Below are 21,691 nucleotides of genomic sequence, written 5' to 3'. Positions count from 1 at the left end.
GTCTGACCGGCTCTCAGGCTCTGTAACCCCACTATGAACGTGAGAAGTTTCCCTGAGCGACGTGAGTCAGATGAAGGAGAAAGGTTGTGGTCGGTGAACGAAGGTTCAGCTACGATATTAGGGGAGGGGAGGTGTGTGTCGGGGAAGACTGTGCCGCGGGCCAAGGTGGGCCCTTGACCACTGCCTCCCCAGCTGCTCCCCAGGGTCTCAGCCTCAGGGGCAGGGCCGCCTCACGCCCTGGGTGGCCCTGTGTCCAGCACGGAGCTGGCAGGTGACCGGAGCCCAGTCTCCCCCTCTGGGCCCCCCGGGAAGCCCCCCCACCAAGGGCTGTGGATGGCGGATTGGGACCTGGCTGGACCCTGAGCACGGAGCCTGCCCTCCCCAGCAGTGACAGCCCCTCCACGCAGCCACCTTCTAATTTCATGTGGCCCCATGTCATCCTGCAGGCACCCTCTGAGACTCCCCAGGGGCAGAGACCCTCCAGGCCACCCCTCCCAGCAAAGTCCTGGCAGCCCCTCTCCTGAGCCAGCAGCTCCCGGGGTCTGAGCCCTGCCTCCGCCACAGTGGGGAGCTGGTGGGCCGGGCAGCTTGACGGGATCCTGCCCGGGGAGAACGGGCCGTTTATTGGTTGCATGATGTCAGCAAAAGATGGAAAAGCAGGCAGTTCCCAGCCTGGGTGTGAAGAGGTGGTGGTGAACTAACGGGGAAGCCCCTTCGCTGGGGGCTGGGGGCTGGGGGCTTGCGTCCAGGGTCACATCGCACACACACACACACACACACACACACACACAGACACACACACACACACACACACACACACACACACACACACACACACACACAGGCTGTCCTTTGAGACAGTCCCGTGAGAGGACAGAGGGAGAGAGGAGGGGAAGGGTGGACAGGCCGGGCCTACCCCCGGGCCAGTGTGGATGAAGCCCCATGGCCCGAGGGTGGAGGGTGCGGACCCATCGGGCACAGTTCTCACCCAGCTCCCATCCGATTCCCCTGCACCTTGCGCAGCCTGGGCACCCTGGTGCGGGCGAGGCTGGCTCTGAGCTCCCTGGGGAGAGCGGACAGAAAGCAGTGCCCCACCACAGAGCCGCTGGGCCAGGATGACTGTGGACCAGGCAGGGCCAGCGCCGGGCGTCCAGACGGCCACTGGGGCCCACCACGCGGCCTTGAGACGGAAGGGGCAACCCGGAGGGACACAAAAGGGGGCACGTGAAGACAGAAGCAGAGATTGGGGTGATGCAGCCACAAGCCCAGGGACCCCTAGAGCCACCAGAGGCTGAAATGGCAGGAAGGACTGTCCCCTGGAGCCTCTGGAGGGAGCGCAGCCCTGCCGACACCTTGATTTTGGACTTGGGGCCTTGGAGCTGTGAAAGGGTAAATTCCTGTTGTTTTAAGACATTTTGTCCTAGTTTGCAATCATTTGTTTCGGCAGCCCCGGACTCTCATGGATGGAGAGGTGGGGACCCTGCTCACAAGGCCCTGCTGCTCCCCTCGGTGGGAGCACGAGCTTTACGTCCGTGACTGAAATTGAGGCGTAAGATGCCGAACCCCCAGGGCCAGTGACGCTGCCCGAGAGGCTAGGGTGCGAGGAGGGTCCTGGGGGGCGGTTTGCCAGGTGAGGGGGCTGGAGGGAGGGCCCCAGGCTGGGATTTCGGATGCCAGGAACTTCTCCTAAAACTGGCAAGGAAGCGGCATGAGGCTGTCAAGAAAGCGTATTAATGAAAAAGAGAGAGAGACTCTACCATCGTTCTTTTTTGTACAGCAGATTTTCGCAGCAATTGGGAGGCCAGAGCACAGTCGTGGGGTGCTCGCGCGGTAACCGTGTCTTCCCCGCGTTTGTCACGGTCACCGCCAAGTGGACGGTGACAGGTGCGGAGCGACGAGGAGTGGGCAGTGAGTCTGGGGGCCACTCCTGCCCTGGGAGCCACAGAGCATGGTTCTCGCTCCTTCCTGCCATTCGTAGCGGATAGACTGGTGGCCCCGGAAGGATCCGTCTCGTCCTACTCCCCGGAATCTGGGGGCGGGGCCTTATTTGGAAATAGGCTTTGGCTAAGGATGCGGCGCTGAGCTCATCCTGGATTATCCAGGGGAGCCCTAAGTCCAAAGAGACAGAGAGGGGGGTGAACCCGGGGTGGGGGGGCACCGCAGCGCCAGAGGCCAAGAGCGAGGCATGGAACCCGCTGCCTGAGAGCCGCCAGAAGGAGCCCTGCCCACGCCTTGATCTCTGACCTCCAGCCCCCAGAAGGCTGAGAGAATCCTGTTTGCTTTACGCCCCCCGGTTTGCAGCAATTAGTTACAGCAGCCCCGGGAAGTCATACGTCAGATGTTGTCGAAACGTCCTGTGATCCCGGCCCTGAATAATCCAGACTGTTCCTGGAAGCCGGCCCATCACCTGGAGAGCCCAGGCGCACGCCCCTCCCCCAGGGCTTGGCCCTCCAAGAGGGGCCTAGAGGGAAACGTTTGCCTGAGAAGGTAAAATGACGTCACCTCACGTTAGGAAGTTGGCACGGACGTGTATTCTTGCATTTTTATTTCTAAACGTATTTTCTAAATCACATATCCTCTCAGGGTCTCTCACAATGAAGCACGTCCATCGCCGCTGCCTTAGGGAAATGCGAACATGAGCGGTGGGTGTGGTCAGCCCGCAATGCCGACCCGCTGAGGTAGGTGTCACTGGCCCCTGTCACGGATGGGGGAGCAGAGGTAGCGCTGTGACCTGGCCTGGCCCTCGGCGGCCTCTCCCCGACAGCGGAGCTGGGAAGCCTCGGTGCGGAGGACTTACCGCCGTCCTCGGAGCCCGTTGGCGGAGTGTCACCCTGCCTGGGGTGCCCCCCGGCCCTCCCGGCTGATGGGCATTCCTGCCACGAGCACTGGGGCTCCCTCCGGAGGCCATGTGGGTGCGCCCCGCCCCCCGGCTCCCCTCAGGGTCTGCAGCACAGAGAGGCCCCAGCCACGGCCCCGTGAGCAGCTGCCTCAGGAGGGGCACGGTTTGCGCTGACAATCTGGGCCCCGCCATGTACTGTCACAGTCATCCAAGCAACGCTTGCAGAAAAGCGCGGGAAATAAAGCCGTCACGCGGACGCTGACAGGCACCTACCGCACGCAGGGCCTGTGCCAGCTGCCGGCAGCACCACGTGGCCACACGGCCTCTGCCTGCGACCCTGCGGTGCGCTAATAGCCGAGAGCGCCAGCCAGAACAAGCCCTCCCGCCCGCCACGGGCTCCCCTTGCAGCTGGCAGACTCGCCCTTACCCTCGACGTGCTGCCACCTCCCTTGTGGGGCTTCTGCTCCCGGTGGAAAAGGCTGTGGGGCTGGGACCACAAGGGGCAGAAGCTCCAGGAACGAGAGATCTGTGGCGTGTCGTCCAGAGGGGCTCCACAGCCAGCGCTGTGGACGCTGGCGGGCAGACCCCGTGGGAAGCCGAGCGATCGGCCCTGGACTCCCACGCTGGGTTCAGCAGGACCCCTCGGTCCGGCCCTCCAGGGTGCGTGGCGAGGCCGCACGCCCGGCGGTGGCCCCGGCGGGCGGACAGGCTTGGGGAAGGCGTAGCCGTTGGTGAGCTATGTGGGCGATTGTGCCTCCTGCGAATCCTTCGAATACGTGAGCTTGGCGACGTCTGTCTTCATGGACCACTTTTTCCACCCCTTGTGGATTCTGGACACTTCTTGGCGTGAAGCTTCTGTGGCCAGCACGTATATGATGGGGTCAGCCACGCTGTTCACCGTGGCCAGGCTCAGGGACACCACGGAGACCGTGTACAGTTTGATTTCGAAGGCGCTCACAAGGCCCGTGTCTCCTTTGTAGTAGGAAAAGGCTATGGCTTTGGCCAGGAGCACCAGGTGGTAGGGAGTGAAGCAGAGCAGGAAGATGGCCACGACCGCGACGGCCAGGCGCTTCACCTTGGCCTTCTGGGCGGCGCTCAGGCCGGCGCTCATCTTGATGCTCCTGCAGATGCGCTCGTTGGTGAAGGCGATGACGGACAGAGGGATGGCGAAGCCCACGGCGAAGCGCGTGTAGTAGTACCCGGCGATCTCGCGGTCCATCGGCAGCTTCTCAAAGCAGGTTCCCTCCTCCTCCATCCGAAACACCGGGTAGTGGACGAGCCCCACGAGAACGAAGACAGACACGGAGACGAGGATGGCCGTCTTCTGGTGGCGGCGGCCTCGCGTCTCCAGCGCGTACACCACTGCCAGGAAGCGGTCGCAGGAGATGCAGCACAGGAAGAGGATGCTGACGTAGAGGTTGCAGAAAAAGACATAGGCGGTCACCTTGCAGGCCCATGGGCCCAGGAGCCAGCAGTGCCCGTTCTGGATGTAGACGACCCAGAGCGGCAGGGTGCTGATGTACAGCAGCTCGCACAGCGCCAGGCAGAAGAGGTAGACGGCCAGCACGTGGCCCTGGCGCGCCTGCAACAGCGTCAGCCAGGCCGTCAGGCAGTTGGCTGGCAGGCCCAGCATGCACACGGTGCTGTACACAGTCACCAGGAACACCCTGCTGTCGTTGAAGGGCACCTTCGACGTGCAGTTCTGGGAAGATACGCCAGTCGACAGGGCCCCTGGCAGAGGGCTGGCCACCGGCGTGGCGTTTCCTGTGGGGCAGAGACAGCGTGAGGGCGAGTGTCGCTGGGAACCACCTGAATCAGATGTGCTGGCGCAAGAAGGCTCTTGTCAGCTGCGGACTGGGCGCGCCAGGGTTAAAACTTTCCAGATGGTTTCCTAAAGTGACCCTAAGTCCCCCATCCCCCAGCCGACGGCCTCGAGGGTACAAGGTGGGCAATACCACGTCCTTGTCACCAACAGTCATTTTCCAAAGCGCTGTCTGTGGGCTTGAGGAGACTTTATTCTCTATTCGCCTTCTGTTGAGTTGAATTGTGTCCCCCCCCACCCCCCCAAAGAAGATATGTGGAGTCCTAAGCCCCAGGACCTCAAAACGTGACCGGATTTGGAGATGGGGTCTTTACAGAGGTGACCAAGTCAAAATGAGATCTTTAGGGTGGGTCCTAATCCAGTATGGCTATGTCCTTATAAAAAGGGGACATTTAAACCCAGGGACACGCGTGAACGAAAGCCGATGTGAGGACAGGGAGAAGACGGCGATCCCAAGCTGAGGAGAGGGGCCTCCGACGAATGCAGCCCGCCCACACCTCCATCTCGGACTTCCAGCCTCCAGGGCTACAGAAGAAATGTCTGTGATTTAAGTCGTCTGATCTGGGCTTCCCTGGTGGCGCCGTGGTTAAGAATCCGCCTGCCAACGCAGGGGACACGGGTTCGAGCCCTGGTCCGGGAAGATCCCACGTGCCACGGAGCAACTAAGCCCGTGCGCCACAACTGCTGAGCCTGTGCCCTAGAGCCCAAGAGCCACAGCTACAGAGCCCACGTGCCACAACTACTGAAGCCCACGTGCCTAGAGCCTGTGCTCCACAACAAGAGAAGCCACCACAATGAGAAGCCCACGCATCGCAACAAAGACCCAACGCAGCCAAAAAATAAAGTAAAAAAATAAATCACCTGGTCTGTGGTCCTTTGTTACAGCAGCCCTAGCAAACAATACATCTTTCGGATTTACTGAGTTTAGTTCTTAGTCTCTTTCCCCCTTTATTGGTTTGGAGATTGTTAAGCCATTTTTAATCTTTTCCAGAGGACCCTGGATGTTTTAATGTGCGTTATTTAGTAGTGTCTAAAGTTAGTCAGAACCTTCACCTCCTGCGTGGGCACAAACCCTGGGACGCTGTTGCTCTAAGGGCCCCACGTTCGGCTGACGTGCAATTCTGGTCCCAGTTACGTTAGTCGTGTGGGTTCTTTGCCTGTTTAACCCCGTAGGTCAGATGTTGTTATTATTACTATTCCTGCCGTGGTTGTTGTCGTGTTCACACTGTCCCTCCCTGTTCACAGGTGCCCACGTGTCGGCCAGACTTCCGCCCGCTCCCTGTCCTCCATCTGCTGCATTTCCAAGGTCATTCCCTCCTTTCCCTGAGGACGGCCCTCGCAAGCCCTGTGGACGAGAGCCTGCCCCAGCTTTGGTTCATCCGAAATGCACTTTTACCCCAATTCTGGAGGACGGTCCCCCCAGGGGTCCGATTTAGCTCCGGCCCCGCTGCAGCCCGTCTTCTGGCTTCTGAAGCTGCGACGGTGGCCGCCTGCTGTCTAGTTGCCGTGCCCTCGGACCCCTGAATCTGAGACTCTGTACACCCCAGTGCCCCGGATGGCCCCCTGTTTGCCTCCTGGGGCTCTGGTCAGGCACGTGCTGGACCTCTCGCCCCGTCCCCACCTCGCTCTGCACCCTCCCCCCTCCCCCATCCTGCAGGACCATCCGTCTGTCCAGGCAACCTACTGACATTGAACTTGAGTTTGTGAGCTCTTTGTACCTGTGTCTAATTGGTGGGTTTTTTTTTTACTCATTCACTCCGTTAAAATTCAGGGATCATATCTTTCATTTCTAGACACTCCATCTGGCTCCCTTTCGAGTCTCTTGTTCTCTGCTTATGTTTTTCCTTCCGTCTCTGATCTCCTCACATTCACCCAACGTACTGATGTCACTGTGTGTGGCCTTCCCAGCCCCTGCAGTCTTGGAGGCAGGACCCCCGCCACGGCACAGTGCCTGCACCCTCCCACAGGCCGGCTCCTGCGCATGTCTTGTGGCGGTTGTGAGCTCACGCCTGATGGGGTGTTACCCGTGGGCATTTCCTGAGTGGGAGGGGCTGTCCTCCGAGGGGTTATGGGCTCAGGTGGGCGGAGGGCAGGAGTCCTTGGATTCACTCCAGGGCTGGTTTCCATCCAGGCCTCATAGCAGAGCTGAACTTTGGGGTCCCTATGCAGGTGTCCCAATTCAGAGCCCACACCCTCCCCACGTGGGAGCCAGGGCTCACCTGCGGTCCCCTCAAGAAACAAGCGGTAAGGAGTCAGTCCATAAACATGCAACGAGCCCTGAAACCTTAGGCCCGTCAGCGTCCCTCTGCTGATTCTAAGCATCAGTTACATGGGACAGTCGCCACCATCAGCCGTCATATGAAGCCCAGCTCAGAGCGAGCTCGGCGTCACACAACCCAGGGCTCCCCACAGCCCACGGCCCGCTGCCCGCTCCCGACTGCCCTCCACCCCTGCGGGCTCAGGCAAGCTTTCACGACGCTCTTCAGATGTGTCACCTGGGCTTTGCGGGGTTCGCACTGGGACCGTGCAGAGCCGGGCTGGTGGGCCACGGCATGGGAAGTGGAAGCTCACCAGGGCTTTGGGGTCCCTGCTGGGATGGGGGGCTGGGAGGAAGCACAGACTGGCACTGGGGGCTCCTCCAAGCTCCAGTGCCTGCGTGTCAGGGAGGAGCCAGGAGGCTGGCGGGACCTGGATGCCCACCTGCCCTCCCCTGAAGCCCTGCCTGGGACACCAGCTACCACCCCTCTCAACAGGGGGAGGGAGCCAGGGGGGAGGCGCGCTCCAGGCACCTGCGAGGTGGCACCCTCACCCGCCTCCCCACCAGGTGTTTCCGAGGGGACAGGAATGAGGCACAGGACCGAGCGCCCTGCGGTAGGGGTGAGCGCCCTGCTGTAGGGGTGAGCGCCCTGCGGTAGGGGTGAGCGCCCTGCTGTAGGGGTGAGCGCCCTGCGGTAGGGGTGAGCGCCCTGCGGTAGGGGTGAGCCCCCTGCTCTAGGGGTGAGCGCCCTGCGGTAGGGGTGAGCCCCCTGCGGTAGGGGTGAGCCCCCTGCCCCCCGTCTAAGGATCCACGGACACTGCGATGACTCACACCGGGGGCTCCCCGGGCTGAGGGACCCCACACGACATGCGGAAGGAAGCCAGCGTGTCCCAGGCACCCTCCCTCTCCCGCCCAGCCTGCCTCTCCTGGGTCGCTCTCGTGACGGTGACCCCAGCACCCACTGCCTGACCTGTGCCCAGAGCCTCCCTGGACCCTCTCCCTCCTGACCCGCCCCTGGGACCTGCCGTGCGACAGGAGCATCTGGGTGGCCATGGGGGGACGCGCACCTCCCAGAGCCTGTGCCCTGGCCTCGGGAGAGGCTGTCCCGTTTAGGCCCTGTGCACCTCGGACAGCAGACTGCGGGGGGAGCAGCCCCCTGAGGTCAGCGGGAACCACAGGCAGCACTCGGTCGCAGGTGGAGCTTCACGCTGCCGCCCAGCCGCAGCAGCCTCTGGCGGTGAAGGCCCCGTGATCCGGCCAGGGGAGTAGACAGCAGGCTGGACAGGCCTGGGTGGCCTCAGTGACAGCAGAGAACGTGGCCCTTGCTTCCGCAGCCCGTGACCCCTGGGCCTTTCCACATGCACATCCAACAGCCAAGGAAACCTCGGGGCGTCCCAACGCTGACACGGCCGTGGGGTGGCGCGCAGCCGTCGGGGATCCCTCGGGCTTCGAGGGCCCTCCCGAGGGACTCAGCCCCAGCGCCCATGCATGGTTTTCAGCACCCCCCGCCCCCCGCAGGGCGACCTGATGCAGAAGTCAGCGGCAGGCCAGTGAAGGTGGGCAGAGAGCAGTGCTCGTTCTTCAGCTGAAAGCTCGCTGTGAAGGTCCCAGGGTGATGGAGCTGTCGGCCCCCCAGCATGCTCCCGACACCCTTTTGTGCCACTCGTTTTCCCAATTTTTAAAATTCTGGTAAAATATACCTAAGATAAAAGTGACCGTCGTAACCATTGTAAGTGTCCATTTCTGCGGCACTAAGTACAGTCACATTGTGATGCAACCGTCACCATATCCATTTCCAGAGTTTTTCATCTTGCAGCACTGAAACGCTGTCTCCATTAAACACTCACTGCCCACTCCTCCCCCAGCCCTTCCCGTGAGTGGATCGGAACGAAGGTGTCCTTCTGGGGCTTTTTAGCTTTGCATCATATTCTCAGGGTCCATGTGTCAGAACATCCTTCCTTTTTAGGACAGAGTTACAGCCCACTGTGTGGACCGCATTAGGGTTTTCCACTCTTCTGTCTGTGGACACTTGGGCGACTTCCACATCTTGGCTATTGTGAGCAGTGCTGCCATGAACATGGGTGTGCAAATACCTCTTCCACACCTGTGTTCACTTCTTATTTATTTTTGGCTGCGTTGGGTCTTAGCTGCCACACGCAGGCTCTTTGTTGTGGCGCGTGGGCTTAGTTGCCCCGCGGCATGTGGGATCTTAGTTCCCTGACTAGGGATCGAACCCGAGTAGCCTGCATTGGAAGGCAGATTCTTAACCACTGGACTGCCAGGGAAGTCCCAAGTTCACTTCTTTTTTGTGGATTGCTGGATCATATGGTGATTCTCTATTTTAGCTTTTTGAGGAATCTTCATACTGCTTTCCCCAGCAGCTGCTCCATTTTCCGGTCCCACCGACAGCGCACAGGGGTTCCCATTTCTCCACATCCTCGTTAGCACTTGGTATTTTGTTTTTTTGTTTTGTTTGTTTGTTTGTTTTGCGGTACGCGGGCCTCTCGCTGTTGTGGCCTCTCCCGTTGCGGAGCACAGGCTCTGGATGCGCAGGCCCAGTGGCCCTGGCTCACAGGCCCAGCCACTCCACGGCATGTGGGATCCTCCCAGACCGGGGCACGAACCCATGTCCCCTGCGTCGGCAGGCGGACCCCCAACCACTGAGCCGCCAGGGAAGCCCAGCCTCCGGCTTTATTGTTCCTGAGTTAGTTTTTATTTCAAGAAGGCTACTTTTTTTTTGTTTTTAGCTGTGGCACGCGAACTCTTAGCTGCAGCATGTGGGCTCTAGCTCCCTGACTAGGGATCGAACCTGGGTCCCCTGCATTGGGAGCACGGAGTCTTAGCCACTGCACCACCAGGGAAGTCCCTCGAGAAGTTTACTTTTGCATGCTAATTTTTGAAGTAATTTTCCCTGTTATGAGACAAACTGCATTGGTAGAAAAATTCTCATGGGCTCCCTCCTAAATGTTCCAAGTCAAAGGAGACATGGAGTGGGGCTCTCACCTGTCATGGCTGACGGCTCTGGGCTCAGGATGGGGCTGCGGTGTGTGTCATATGACGATCCTGTTGAGACGTTTCCTCCAGAGTTTCACACGACCTGGAGAAAGGGTGGGTTGAAATTGCTTTAGGGAAATCAGATTAAATCACAAATTAAGTTATCTGACAAACGGTTAGTGAGCACGTGTTAAGTGCCAAGTCTTGTCTCCATCCTGTGGGACACGACAGCCGAGGCTTAATATAAAAAGGACTCCCACAAATCCACAGGAATAAGTGTCGGAGCTGATCGTTCACAGAAGAAGTAAAAGTACCTCCTACAAATTGGAAAGCGCTCAGCTTCACTCATGTAGTCAAAGAAATGCGAACGTAAACACCCAACAGTGGTCTTTGCCTTGCCTATCAGATTGGCAAAAATAAAGAACTTTAATTCTTGGTGTTGGCAAGAGAGTGAGGAAGTGGGATCCTTCACTGTGTTGGGAGCATAAACGGGCACAGATGTTTTCTAGCACAATTTGGTAACATGTCTCAAAAATCTTCAATGTGGACTTCCCTGGTGGCACAGTGGTTAAGAATCCAGCTGCCAATGCAGGGGCCACGGGTTCGAGCCCTGGTCTGGGAAGATCCCACATGCCGTGGAGCAACTGAGCCCGTGCGCCACAACTACTGAGCCTGCGCTCTAGAGCCTGCGAGTCACAGCTACTGAGCCCACGTGCCACAACTACTGAAGCCTGCACACCTAGAGCCCGTGCTCTGAAACAAGAGAAGCCACCGCAATGAGAAGCCCGTGCACCACGAGGAAGAGTAGCCCCCGCTCGCCACAACTAGAAAAAACACGCGCACAGCAACAAAGACCCAATGCAGCAAAAAATAAAATTAATTAATTAAAAAAAATTCTTCAGTGTGCTTCACCTTTTTTTTTTTTTTTTTTTTTTTTTTGCGGTACGCGGGCCTCTCACTGCTGTGGCCTCTCCCGTTGCGGAGCACAGGCTCCGGACGCGCAGGCCCAGCGGCCATGGCTCACGGGCCCTGCCGCTCTGCTGCATGTGGGATCTTCCCGGACCGGGGCACGAACCCGTGTCCCCTGCATCGGCAGGCTGACTCTCAACCACTGCGCCACCAGGGAAGCCCTTCACTTTTTTAAAAAATAAATTTATTTATTTTGGGGCCACCAGGGAAGCCCTGTGCTTCACTTTTGAGCAGATAAAATCCTTTCTAGGAATTTTTCCTGGTGAAAGAATGACCTGAGATGCAAAGTGCATGGACGTTGCTCCTGTGAAAGGGCCCGGGACCCCGGGGTGACTGCCCACGACAGAGGTGGACGGGCTCACGGGTGCGGGCAGATGGGGCAGGATTCTGGCCCCCCCACCTCTCTGCTTCCTTCCGGAACCAGAGGTGCCCCTAACGTAAGCTCCATCCTGTCAGCTAGACAGGGTCTGGGGGAGGCGGGCTCTCTAAACCCTTCTTCAGCCAGCCTGGAGCCAGGCCCAGACCCCACCCACAGCCCCTGTCGGGCGGAGCCCCCAGCCCCGTGGGGCGTCGGCAGGTGCAGGCCCCGCCCCCCAACACTGAGCGGGCCAGCTGTGCTGACAACCCATGAACCACCGGGAAATAACAGGAAGCCAAGGTGTTTACCTGAAGCTGCAGAGAGTTCATCGACCTAGATTAGTAAGCAAGACCTAGAAAACACAAAGGTAAGGCGCTGCGGCAGCACAGAAACGCACTGACCTTTCGAAACTGACGTCCTGACGGACTGGTGGGCGTGGGCCTGGAGGGTCAATGGGCCTCCCCTGTCCATCCCTGCACCCCCGTTGCTCAGTCAGCCCCCTGCAAGTCAGGCAGGGAGCCACCCAGGGGTGCTCTGCCTGAGGTCTATGCCTGGCCCTGAGACCCGCAAGCAGAGCGAACTCTGCCCTCTAAGGAGATGGCCCAAGGTGCTCAGGGCGGCCACCCAGTGGGGCCAGCGTGGCACACGGTTTGTGGCCCGGTCAGCTCGGGGGTGAGGGAGGGCTGAGCCTGATGAAGGGGGGTCCAGTAGGGTCTCCAACTGTGAGGGTGGCCCACATGAGCTGCAGGGGTGCCAGCCCACCTGGGAGCTGTCCAGACGCCCCTGAGCCCCGTGAGCCTGGGAGGGACACAAAAGCCTCACCCTGGGCCCGATTCCTTTGTCAGAACTGAGATTCTGGAAAACTGGGAGGCGGTCCCTTCCCCCAGGGGCTGCGCCGCCCGGCTCTTCCCTGATGCAGGTGGCAGCAGAAAGGGGACCACTGTCTCTAGAAGTCACTTCTGCAAAAGCCAGAGGAAGCGGCCCAACTGACACTGTGCGGTCCTGGGGCCCCTGCTCTGCCCCCCTGCCCTGTGCAGTCTGTGCAGAGCAGAGCACTAATTCCAGATCCGGGGCCGTGTCCCTGACTGTCAGGCACACCGGCAGGGTGCGGGGGTCACGTTGAGAGGACCGGGGGCCACAGAAGGCCCAGGCCGGAGCAGCCAGGCTCTGGAACCGCCCCACGCCCGGGTGCGGTCCTGCCCTGCTCGCAGCCACAGGCCTGGGCACCTGCCCCCGGGCCCAGCCCCGGGCTTTTGCCCAGCAGAGCTCAGCCCAGGCTTGGGCCTCATCTTGGCCTTTCCCTGCCCAATGGACACATGGCTTCAGGTCTCCGCCCGCCCCGGCCTCCTCCCGGGGTGGCCGTGGACTGTCCCCTCCTGGTGTCCCCACCCTGCCAGCCCCAGAGTGCCCGTGGCCCCTCCCCACCGGCAGCTGGGGCTCTTGCCGGCCAGGAGACCATAGGCCTGGGTGCCCCCTCGTCCTCTCCCGGGGTCAGGTGCCAAGAGGGACGCATCTTCCACACCAGCAGCCTCACTGCCCTTCCTGCCCCGCATGCCAGCCTGGTGGGCTCAGGGCCTCCGTCCCCTCTCTGGCTCCAGGGGGGCTGTGACAGCCACAGGCCATGGGGTGGGTGGCCCAGGTCAGCCCGAAGCCCCTACGCACCCAGCCCTGGGCTCGGGCGGCCCGTCTCCTGCCCCCACCCTCTCTGGCCCTGGGCACCACCCTAGTGCCTGCACATCCCCGAAGGGCCCATGGCAGCCCCACAGGAAGCACTGCGTCCGGATGGATGCTCACATGACACGGTGAAGAGCGACCTGGCCCCCGGCGCTGGCCCCCGACACCCTACGCCCTGCGTGTGCAGTGGGTCCCTCCCGTCATTTAAGATACGCTCTCAGACATTTCACTCTGGAGTTTTTCAAACAAACGCAAAAGCACAGGGGGCGAGCCCGCGTCCAGCACGCCCGCTGCCCTCACCTCCGGTTGCCCCATCGCACGCCGTGGAGCCTGGTCCCCGGCTACTCATCATCACTGTGGGTTTGCTGGGACGTCTTTACCCTTTCACCATGGCGGGGCCTGTCGGGTGACTTCCAACCTCTCACTCCCACCTGCTCCCACTCAGAGCTTCGACTTTATTTCTGTCTCTGCGCAGGTTACACTTTGGGGAGGGAGCTCCTGACTTATCAGCCCCTGCAGCCCCTGAGCTCCTTGCTCTCAGGCAGCTGAACCGGGGGCCCCATCTCACCAGCGCAGCAGGAGTCCATCTCCATTTCCCCCATTTAGGCAGATTTTTTACAATGTGCCTTCTAAAATGCACCTCCACTTCTTCGATGGCTAGGGGGGTGGAACACCGCGCCTTGTCCCACCGTCGCCGGAGGCGTCTCCGTCCTCTCCCTTCTGCCTGCAGGAACCCCTACAACATCACCTTGTCACCGTCCAGGCAGAGACGCCAGGAAGAACCCCTTCCTCAGCGCCCAGCCCCTGCCCACCGTTCTCGGCAGGCACCTACGGGAGCACCCCCACAGGGCCTGGCGCTGGACACCGTCCCAAGAAGCCTGCGAGCTGCCCAGCCTCAGGACCAGGCTGGCTGCCCACCCCAGCAGACACCCCCTGTCTTTCCGTCCCTCCTCTCGCCCACGTGCCTCTGGCCCCACCAGGCCCTGGAGACCAGGGTGGCCGCGCGTTATACCCACCCCGCCAGGCTCCCCACCACCTCCGAGAATCGGCGGCAAGCACGCAGCCCCGGGGAAGTCCCTGAGTGCCTGGCGGAGGCCCTGAGGGACCTGGCCCCCCCCGCGCTGGCCCCCGATGCCCTATGCCCTGCGTGTGCAGTGGGTCCCTCCCGTCATTTAAGATACACTTTCAGATGGCAAGGAGAGCGTCCCAGGGGGATAAACCCCCGGCTCCCGGCTCCCAGCTCCCAGCCGGCCCAGCACTGCGGCCGGGGGGCGGGGGACTCTGCAAAGGGGAATCTCAGCAGCTCTGAAGGGGCCGCAGAGGGACCGTCCCTCCCCCAGCCCCCCGCCCTCCACCGCATCTGTGGTGCCCCGGGGTCCCTCTTGGTGAAGGAGCCCAGGTTAAGACCCTCCACCAAGCCCCCACCTTTATGCCAACAAATCACTCTGCTTTCAGACCCCCACCCCGACTGCTCCCCGCACAGGGGCCCGGGACTTACTCAGGGCCCGCCCGGCGCCAGCCTCGTGCTCCCTCCTTGCAGGCCCAGTTGAGAGCTTTCAGGAAGTAGCAGGAGTGTCTCTAAAACTCCCCAAACCGCAGACAGAGCGAGACCTCAAGACCTGGGGTTGGCCAGCCCGCCGGGGCGTCTTCTCACTGGTGTTGAGACTGTGGTCTCATGGCTTTGCTGAAAATGGCCTCAGTGCCACTTCTCATGGTCCTGGCAACACCCAGACCTGCCTTCCCTCAAGACCTTCCTAGGCGGCTCGGGCCGCACATGGGACCAGCTCGCATGAGCTGCTGGTGCCTACTGCTCCCAGACAGCTGCGGCTGGGCACCCAGGGGCAGGGACCCCCGGGGAGACGGACCCCAGCTCCGCAGGCCCAGGCCTGGCATGGCCCCTCACAGGCCGCTGGGCACAGAGCAGGGCTGCCTGCAAGAGGCCTTGCCTTCCCAGGGACACCCGTGGGGCACTGGGAGCAGAGCTGCTGCCCGGCACTGCCCGCCGTGGCCCCAGGACTGCACCTGTCCCCAGCGCCCAGACGTCTCACATGGAGCTCGCCCTCCCCACTCCCCATCCTGGGGTGGGCCAGCACACCCCGTCTAGGTGGTGTCTCTGAGCCCCTAAAGCCGGTCCCAGCCAGGCCAGGTGGCCTCTGAGGGTGGGTTTCTCTTGAGAGGCCGCGTGGGACCCCCCAGGGACCCAGTGTCCACGCTGGCGGTGGGGGGGTCTGTGTGTCTCTCTCCGGCTTGCAGGATCACAGCCTAAAGCACGTGGCCAGTGTCCTCGGAAGATGCGGGGGGCTGCAGGTGACCGCCGCCTTGCCTGACCACCCTGGGCTGGTTCTGGATTTCAGGGTGAGACGGAGGCACCGTGGGCCCCTCTCTGCATCCCCACTGCAGACCTGGCTCTTCAGCCCAGGGCACGGCTGGGCCCACCAACATTTGTGGGTGACCTGTGTCCAGCACCACAGCACGGGCGGTAGGCGGCGTTGGAAATGAGGCCACCGCGCCCCCCTCACGTCCAGGGCCCGGGGAGCCTAGGAGGGCTGGCCCCCACTCTGCACTTTCCCTCGGACGTTCATCTGGTGGCTGGAGGCCGGCTTCCTCTCCGTTCCCCCACCTCCACCGCACCGCAGCTTCTCGGGGTGGTGGGAACATGGGCGCCCAGAGAGCTGGGTGTGCAGCACGTGCGGGTCTGAGCACAGGCTCATCGTGGCCTTTCCGGAGCACCTGCCCGGGGCAGCTCTTCCCAGATGAGCAAAGGAAGGTAGAGCTGAGGCTCTGGGTGGGCCGGGTGGTACCCACACCCCTGGGGTCCGAGTGAGGCAGGGCCTCAGCCGGGGCACTGCCCACATCCGGCCAGTGGGCCAGGCACCCTCAGGGATGGCGGGGGACAGCTGTCATCATGGGGGCGGCCCAGGCCCTGCCCGGGACTGTTCCCTTCTACACGCCCACCTAGAGGTCCGCGTATTCCCAGGCTGCCCCGCACCCAACTGATACGCTTGGGCCTAAAACCCTGGCCACCGTCACCCTCTGTGCCGTGGCTGTCGGGTCAGGGGTGGCAGCTGAATCCTCCCCTTGGGATCTTCAGGGGGGCCTGGGAAGGGAAGCCTGGGCCCCTGCGGTGGGAGTGGAGGGCTGTGAGCTGGGGGGTGGCAGCTGTGCCCACGCCACCCCCTTCCAAGCACAATTCCTGACCAGCAAAGCAGGTGCGGGGAAGGGGTTTTGCGGGGGTGAGGGGGCTGGGTGCTTTTCCTGGAGGCTGAGTGTCTTTCAGGCAGGACAACGGGGGACCCTGTAGCCCCCTCTTGACAATGTCCCGGGGGCCCCCTTGAGAAGAGGCCACTAGTTTCCGTGGTCCCACTTCCACCAGGCAGGTGTCTGTGAACCCAGAAGGGTTTCCTCACTGACCCTGTCTGCAACCTCACTTCCATCACCTCATGACAGGGGAACATTATTCACCGTTCTAAGTGGGTCGAATATTCATGGATTCAAACTCAAGGCGGTGGCGACGCTCTCCGGGCATCTGCCGGGCACATGCACCTCCGGGCAACGTCTCCACTCTCCTCACTGCTCCTAAAGGTTTTATAGGGGAGGGAGGGGACCACCACCCACGTTCAACAGGCACGAAGGTCCCTGAGACGGGCTTTGTGTTTGAGCAGAATGCGGCCCCTGGCCCGGCACCCAGACCCCCGAGCTCACCTCCAGAGCCACGCCATGTCCTGCCTGCCCTCTGCTCCCCTCGGCCCCGGACAGCCGGCCTGGTTGTCCCCAGGTGTTTACAGCAGGGACGGCGCGCCTGGTTGGCCTCAGGCCTCTTGGTCTCCTCACGCGGAAGCAGCGCCCCGACCCCTAGCGCCCGTGACTTTCGCTTTCTGAAGGGGCCTGTCTCCTAAAGTGTCGCATGTTCTCGATTTGCTTGATTGGGTCCTCCCAGAGTCATTGTACGTGGTTCTCCAGCACGGGCTTCCCGTGACTGGGAAGGGGTTCTAAAGCCCCGGCAGGTTCAGTTTGACGTTTCTGGCACCGGGATCACGGCGACAACAACCACTCCTTCGACAGGGCCGGTGATGGGTGGTGGGGTGGATGCCCCCCGGCACCCTGGCCGGCCCTCCTGGAGCTGTACGCCCCACGCCCCATCCCAGGGCAGCCACCTTGCTTGGCTGGCTAAGTGGTGACTTTCCCATTATGTGACGTTTCCACCTGTGTCCTCCGGCAGGTTCGGGGCGGGGGGAAATGAGCTGCCCCTCCCCTCTCCTCCCAACCGATAGGCAACAGTCACCTCCTGCTGTAGCCAAGGTCTTGGACCCTCTCTCACCCTCTCGCTGAGTATCATTAAGGACTCAGGGATTTTTATTGTGGTAAATTATACATAACATAAAATTCACCATTTTAAGGGCTTCCCTGGTGGCACAGTGGCTGAGAATCCGCCTGCCAGTGCAGGGGACACGGGTTCGAGCCCTGGTCTGGGAGGATCCCAGATGCCGCGGAGCAACTGGGCCCGTGAGCCACGACTACTGAGCCTGCGCGTCTGGAGCCTGTGCCCCGCGACAAGAGAGGCCACGATAGCGAGAGGCCCGCGCACTGCGATGAAGAGCGGCCCCCGCTCGCCGCAACTAGAGAAAGCCCTTGCACAGAAACGAAAGACGCAACACAGCAAAAATAAATTAATTAATTAATAAACTCCTACCCCCAACATTAAAAAAAAAGCTTGGGAAAAGAATTGCTTAGGATACTTTCAATTACTTTAAAAAATAAATAAATAAAAATAAAATAAAATTTACCACTTTAACCACTTTTAACCACTTTAACCACTTTTAACCACTTTTAAGTGGTAAATTTTATTTTATTTTTAAGTGGTTAAGCGATAAGTATACTCACATAGTCATGCGACCACCACTGCCATCACCCCTGGGACTCTTCACCTCCCCAGACAGAAACTCCGTCCCCATTCGACACTCACTCCCCATCTCCTCCCCCAGCCCCTGTCCCCACCATCCTACTTCTGTCTCTAGGACTTTAACTGCTCCAGGGACCTCATACGAGTGGGATCACACAGGATCTGTCCTTTGGGGACTGGTTTACTTCACTCAGCACGAGGTCCTGCAGGTCCGCCCGTGCTGGAGCAGGTGTCAGAACTTCACTCCTCGTTATGGCTGAATCCGATTCCATGTGTGCACGGGCCACATCTGTTTATCCATCATCCGTCCATGGACACGTGGTCGCTTCCCCCTTTTGGCTGCCATGTGTAACGCTGCTGTGAACACGGGTGTGCAGGACCCGTGGGTTTTTGTATCTTCAGTGTGTTTCTGTCGACCACAGTTGTTACTCTTGAGGACACTCAAATTATCCCACTCGATGAACCACCCGCCCTGCCTCTGTGGGGATGATGACATGGTCTGTCTCTTTAGCTTTGTTATTACGGTAAATTTTGTCCGTCGATCACCAAACACCACGTGCCTGGACTGAGCCCTACTCCGTCGTGTGTGTCAGTCCGTTTGTGCGATGCCGGATCCCATTGGCTGAGATGACCGTTTTTTTTCTTCTTCCGGTGAGCCTGCCAGGCTTCCCTGACTGCTGACCTCTCCCCCCTCCCCCACTTTTGAGCCTCAGTGATGCTGAGTCACTGAATCGGGCTGGGGGAGGGGGAGGTAGGGGGCTTCCGGGGGTTTCCATGGGACTCAGTGCTCTCATAAGAGGGCAGGAGTTCCCGGCACCAGCCAGGGAAGGGGCTTTCAGGGCAGTTTCGGAGAGTTTCCCTGAGAGAGAAGAGGCTGGGAATGGAAAGGGGCTTTTGGGAAGCTGTCACCCCAAGAGCTTGGTGATTCTGAAACTCATTACCAGCCCGTGTTCCTCTGACCAGGGCACACTCTGAGTGTGAATCATAGATCATGGTTTCAACAAAGTTATAGTGTGCCCTAGATCAGCCCAGGACAGGCTACCCATCACCTCAGAAACCCCAGACAGCCATGCTGAACACACAGGGGTTTTCCCTCTCCCTCTCCCTCTCCCTCTCCCTCTCCCTCTCCCTCTCCCTCTCCCTCTCCCTCTCCCTCTCCCTCTCCCTCTCCCTCTCCCTCTCCCTCTCCCTCTCCCCCTCCCCCTCCCCCTCCCCCTCCCCCTCCCCCTCCCCCTCCCCCTCCCCCTCCCCCTCCCCCTCCCCCTCCCCCTCCCCCTCCCCCTCCCCCCCTCTCCCTCTCCCTCTCCCTCTCCCTCTCTCTCTCTCCCTCTCCCTCTCTCTCTCTCTCTCTCTCTCACTCTCTCTCCCTCTCTCTCTCTCTCTCTCCCCCCCCCCCCCAGGGCTGGCTCAGCAGCTGCCATGGCCTTAGGAAACCAGGTGCCTTGACTCTTGGTCAAAAATGACTACCTGAGCTCCAGCCTTCACATCTGCATTCCAGGTGTCAGGAAGGAAGGAACTGGAGGACTGTGCCGCCAACCCCCCCCCCACCCCCCCCCCACCCCCGCCTTTGAGGAGACATCCCAGAATCCCCACCCAATGCTTCTGGTCTTGCCTCCTCAGGAATGCAGTCCTGTGGCCACGCCCAGCTGCAGGGGCGGCTGGGAACTGTGGTCTTTGATTTCACTGTGCCCACTGACCCTGGGTGCTCTTCCTAAGCAAGAAGGGGCATTTAGGTATTGGGGGTGTGCTGCCTTGGGCACGTGTGGTCACCAGCTTCCCTTCCACCTGGCAAGGGCAGGTCCCAGACTGGTGGGTGAGGCGCACACTGCCCAGGCCCAGGGACGAAACTGCCCCCAGATGAGAAAAGCGTCCAGAGGGGGGTTGATCTGGGAGGAGGAGGACCCCAGAGACCAGAGAAACTGGGAGAGGGGGTTTGGGGGAGGGATGAGGCGGGGAGATGGAGGGGAGAAGGCCCCAATGTAAAGGCCGGATCAGCTCCCCTGAAGGTGGCTTTCTCCCCCCAGAAACCCCAGGAGACCCACCACCCCCAAGCCTGGGAAGCAGGACCCACATGGAGAACCGAAACCATAAACCCACGTGGCTTCTGGCCCACATGGCTCTGGCCCACCAGCATTAACAGAATTTGCTGCACCCCTGTCTCCACTGACAGAATGGCGCCCCTCCCAGGGAAGCTAAATGTGGCAAATAACCTTATTGTTCATTCCAGAACTTCTAGAAAGACTCGTCAGCTCTTCAGTAGAAAGCGTCAAGGGACTTCCCCAGTGGTGCAGTGGTTAAGAATTCGTCTGCCAATGCTGGGAACACGGGTTCAAGTCCTGGTCCGGGAAGATCCCACATGCCGCGGAGCAGCTAAGCCCGTGCACCACAACTACTGAGCTTGTGCTCTAGAGCCCATGAGCCACAACTCCTGAGCCCACGTGCCACAACTACTGAAACCCACATGCCTAGAGCCCATGCTCCACAACAAAGAGAAGCCCACGCACCGCAATAAAGAGTAGCCCCCGCTCACCGCAACTAGAGAAAGCCCGCGCGCAGCAACAAAGACCCAACTCAGTCAAAAATAAATTAATTAATTAATTTTAAAAAAGAAAAAAGAGGGCTTCCCTGGTGGCGCAGTGGTTGGGAGTCCGCCTGCCGATGCAGGGGACGTGGGTTCATGCCCCGGTCCGGGAAGATCCCACGTGCCGCGGAGCGGCTGGGCCCGTGAGCCATGGCCGCTCAGCCTGTGCGTCCGGAGCCTGTGCTCTGCAACGGGAGAGCCCACAACAGTGAGAGGCCCGCGTACCGCAAAAAAAAAAAAAAGCATCAAATGACACTTTGTCCCGGTGATATTTTGGGGACCCATGATCACCAGTGTCTGTTGGGGGCACCAGCGGGTTCCAGACATTAGGACAGGGTCACCGTCACACCAAATCCTGCTCGTATGACAGGGCCTCCCCCTCTGTTTGTCCCTCTAGTCCAAGGGGATGCCTGGACCAAGTTAACGCACGAAGACAGAACAGGAGAGCACGGGTGCTACCATTAACAAGAATTAATACTGAAGGTGTGCGAGGAGCTTCTGCAGGTGGAGACGTGCGGGGGAGAGGCACCGGCAACTGCGTGGACGCGGCCCACGGCTCCCCAGCCATGGCGGGTCCACGAGCCCCCAGGGCGGTCACTGGCCTCCCCAGGGAGGGAGGCTCAGCAGGCAGATGCCCGGTGGAGTGTGTCCACGGTTCTCAGCACGCCCGGCCGGGGACCCCAAGCCAGCCTGGCTGGCAGGTGCTCACCCTGTCCAGGGCTACCCACCGCCCCCCTCCCCCCCGAGGACTCGGGAAGGTGCCGAGTGAGTGAGCCTCTCTGCAAGACAGGATGTGCACAGGGCCGCACAAGGAGGCCATTCACTCGGCCAACAGCTGTTTTATTAAGCACCTACTGTGTGCCAGGCCCAAAGCAGGGGCAAGATAGTCTCCCCGTCCCAAGTAAGGGACCCCTGCCCTCCCTCAGCCCAGCTGCCCTCCCAGGAGTGTGGCCCTCGGGCCCTTGCAGTCCAGCCTCAGCGGCCTTTGGGAGCTGCTTGTTTTGTCCTACAGATCCCATGACACAGGAAGGGTCCCAAAGACCAGGGCCACCCCCAGGCCGCCCCCAGAGGGACGGCAGAACGGCCTCTGCCCAGCAGAAGTGCAGGTGTGTGCAGCCCTTCACCTGCCCTGCCCCAGGCGCTTTGGAAAACTCCGTCCAGCGAGAGCTGAGGCGGAAGCGGAGAGGCAGCGCGGAGCAGCCCGCGTGGCAGGGTGGCGGCTCAAAGACGTCGTGTCCGAACGTCTGCCTTCTTTCCAGTCTGCCTCCCGGCTCAGCTGTCCAAGGTCAGCCACAGA

At 60.7% G+C, this 21,691-nt stretch overlaps 1 protein-coding gene across 1 annotated transcript; it reads right to left on the bottom strand.

The window, feature by feature from the left end:
- Positions 1 to 3,313: 3,313 nt before the first annotated feature.
- Positions 3,314 to 13,228, bottom strand: GPR132 (G protein-coupled receptor 132). The gene is made up of 2 exons (XM_060006403.1): positions 13,165 to 13,228; positions 3,314 to 4,603 (listed from the first exon to the last, which is right to left on the bottom strand). The coding sequence occupies exons 1-2, from the start codon at positions 13,226 to 13,228 to the stop codon at positions 3,576 to 3,578; spliced, it is 1,092 nt and encodes a 363-aa protein (XP_059862386.1). The 3' UTR covers positions 3,314 to 3,575.
- Between the last annotated feature and the right edge of the window lie 8,463 nt (positions 13,229 to 21,691).

The sequence above is a fragment of the Delphinus delphis genome, chromosome 2 (genome assembly GCF_949987515.2).
Source record: "Delphinus delphis chromosome 2, mDelDel1.2, whole genome shotgun sequence".
In the NCBI taxonomy this organism is placed as follows: Eukaryota; Metazoa; Chordata; class Mammalia; order Artiodactyla; family Delphinidae; genus Delphinus; species Delphinus delphis.
Note: the sequence above shows the minus strand (reverse complement) of the source record. Positions and strands in the feature narration are given on the sequence as shown.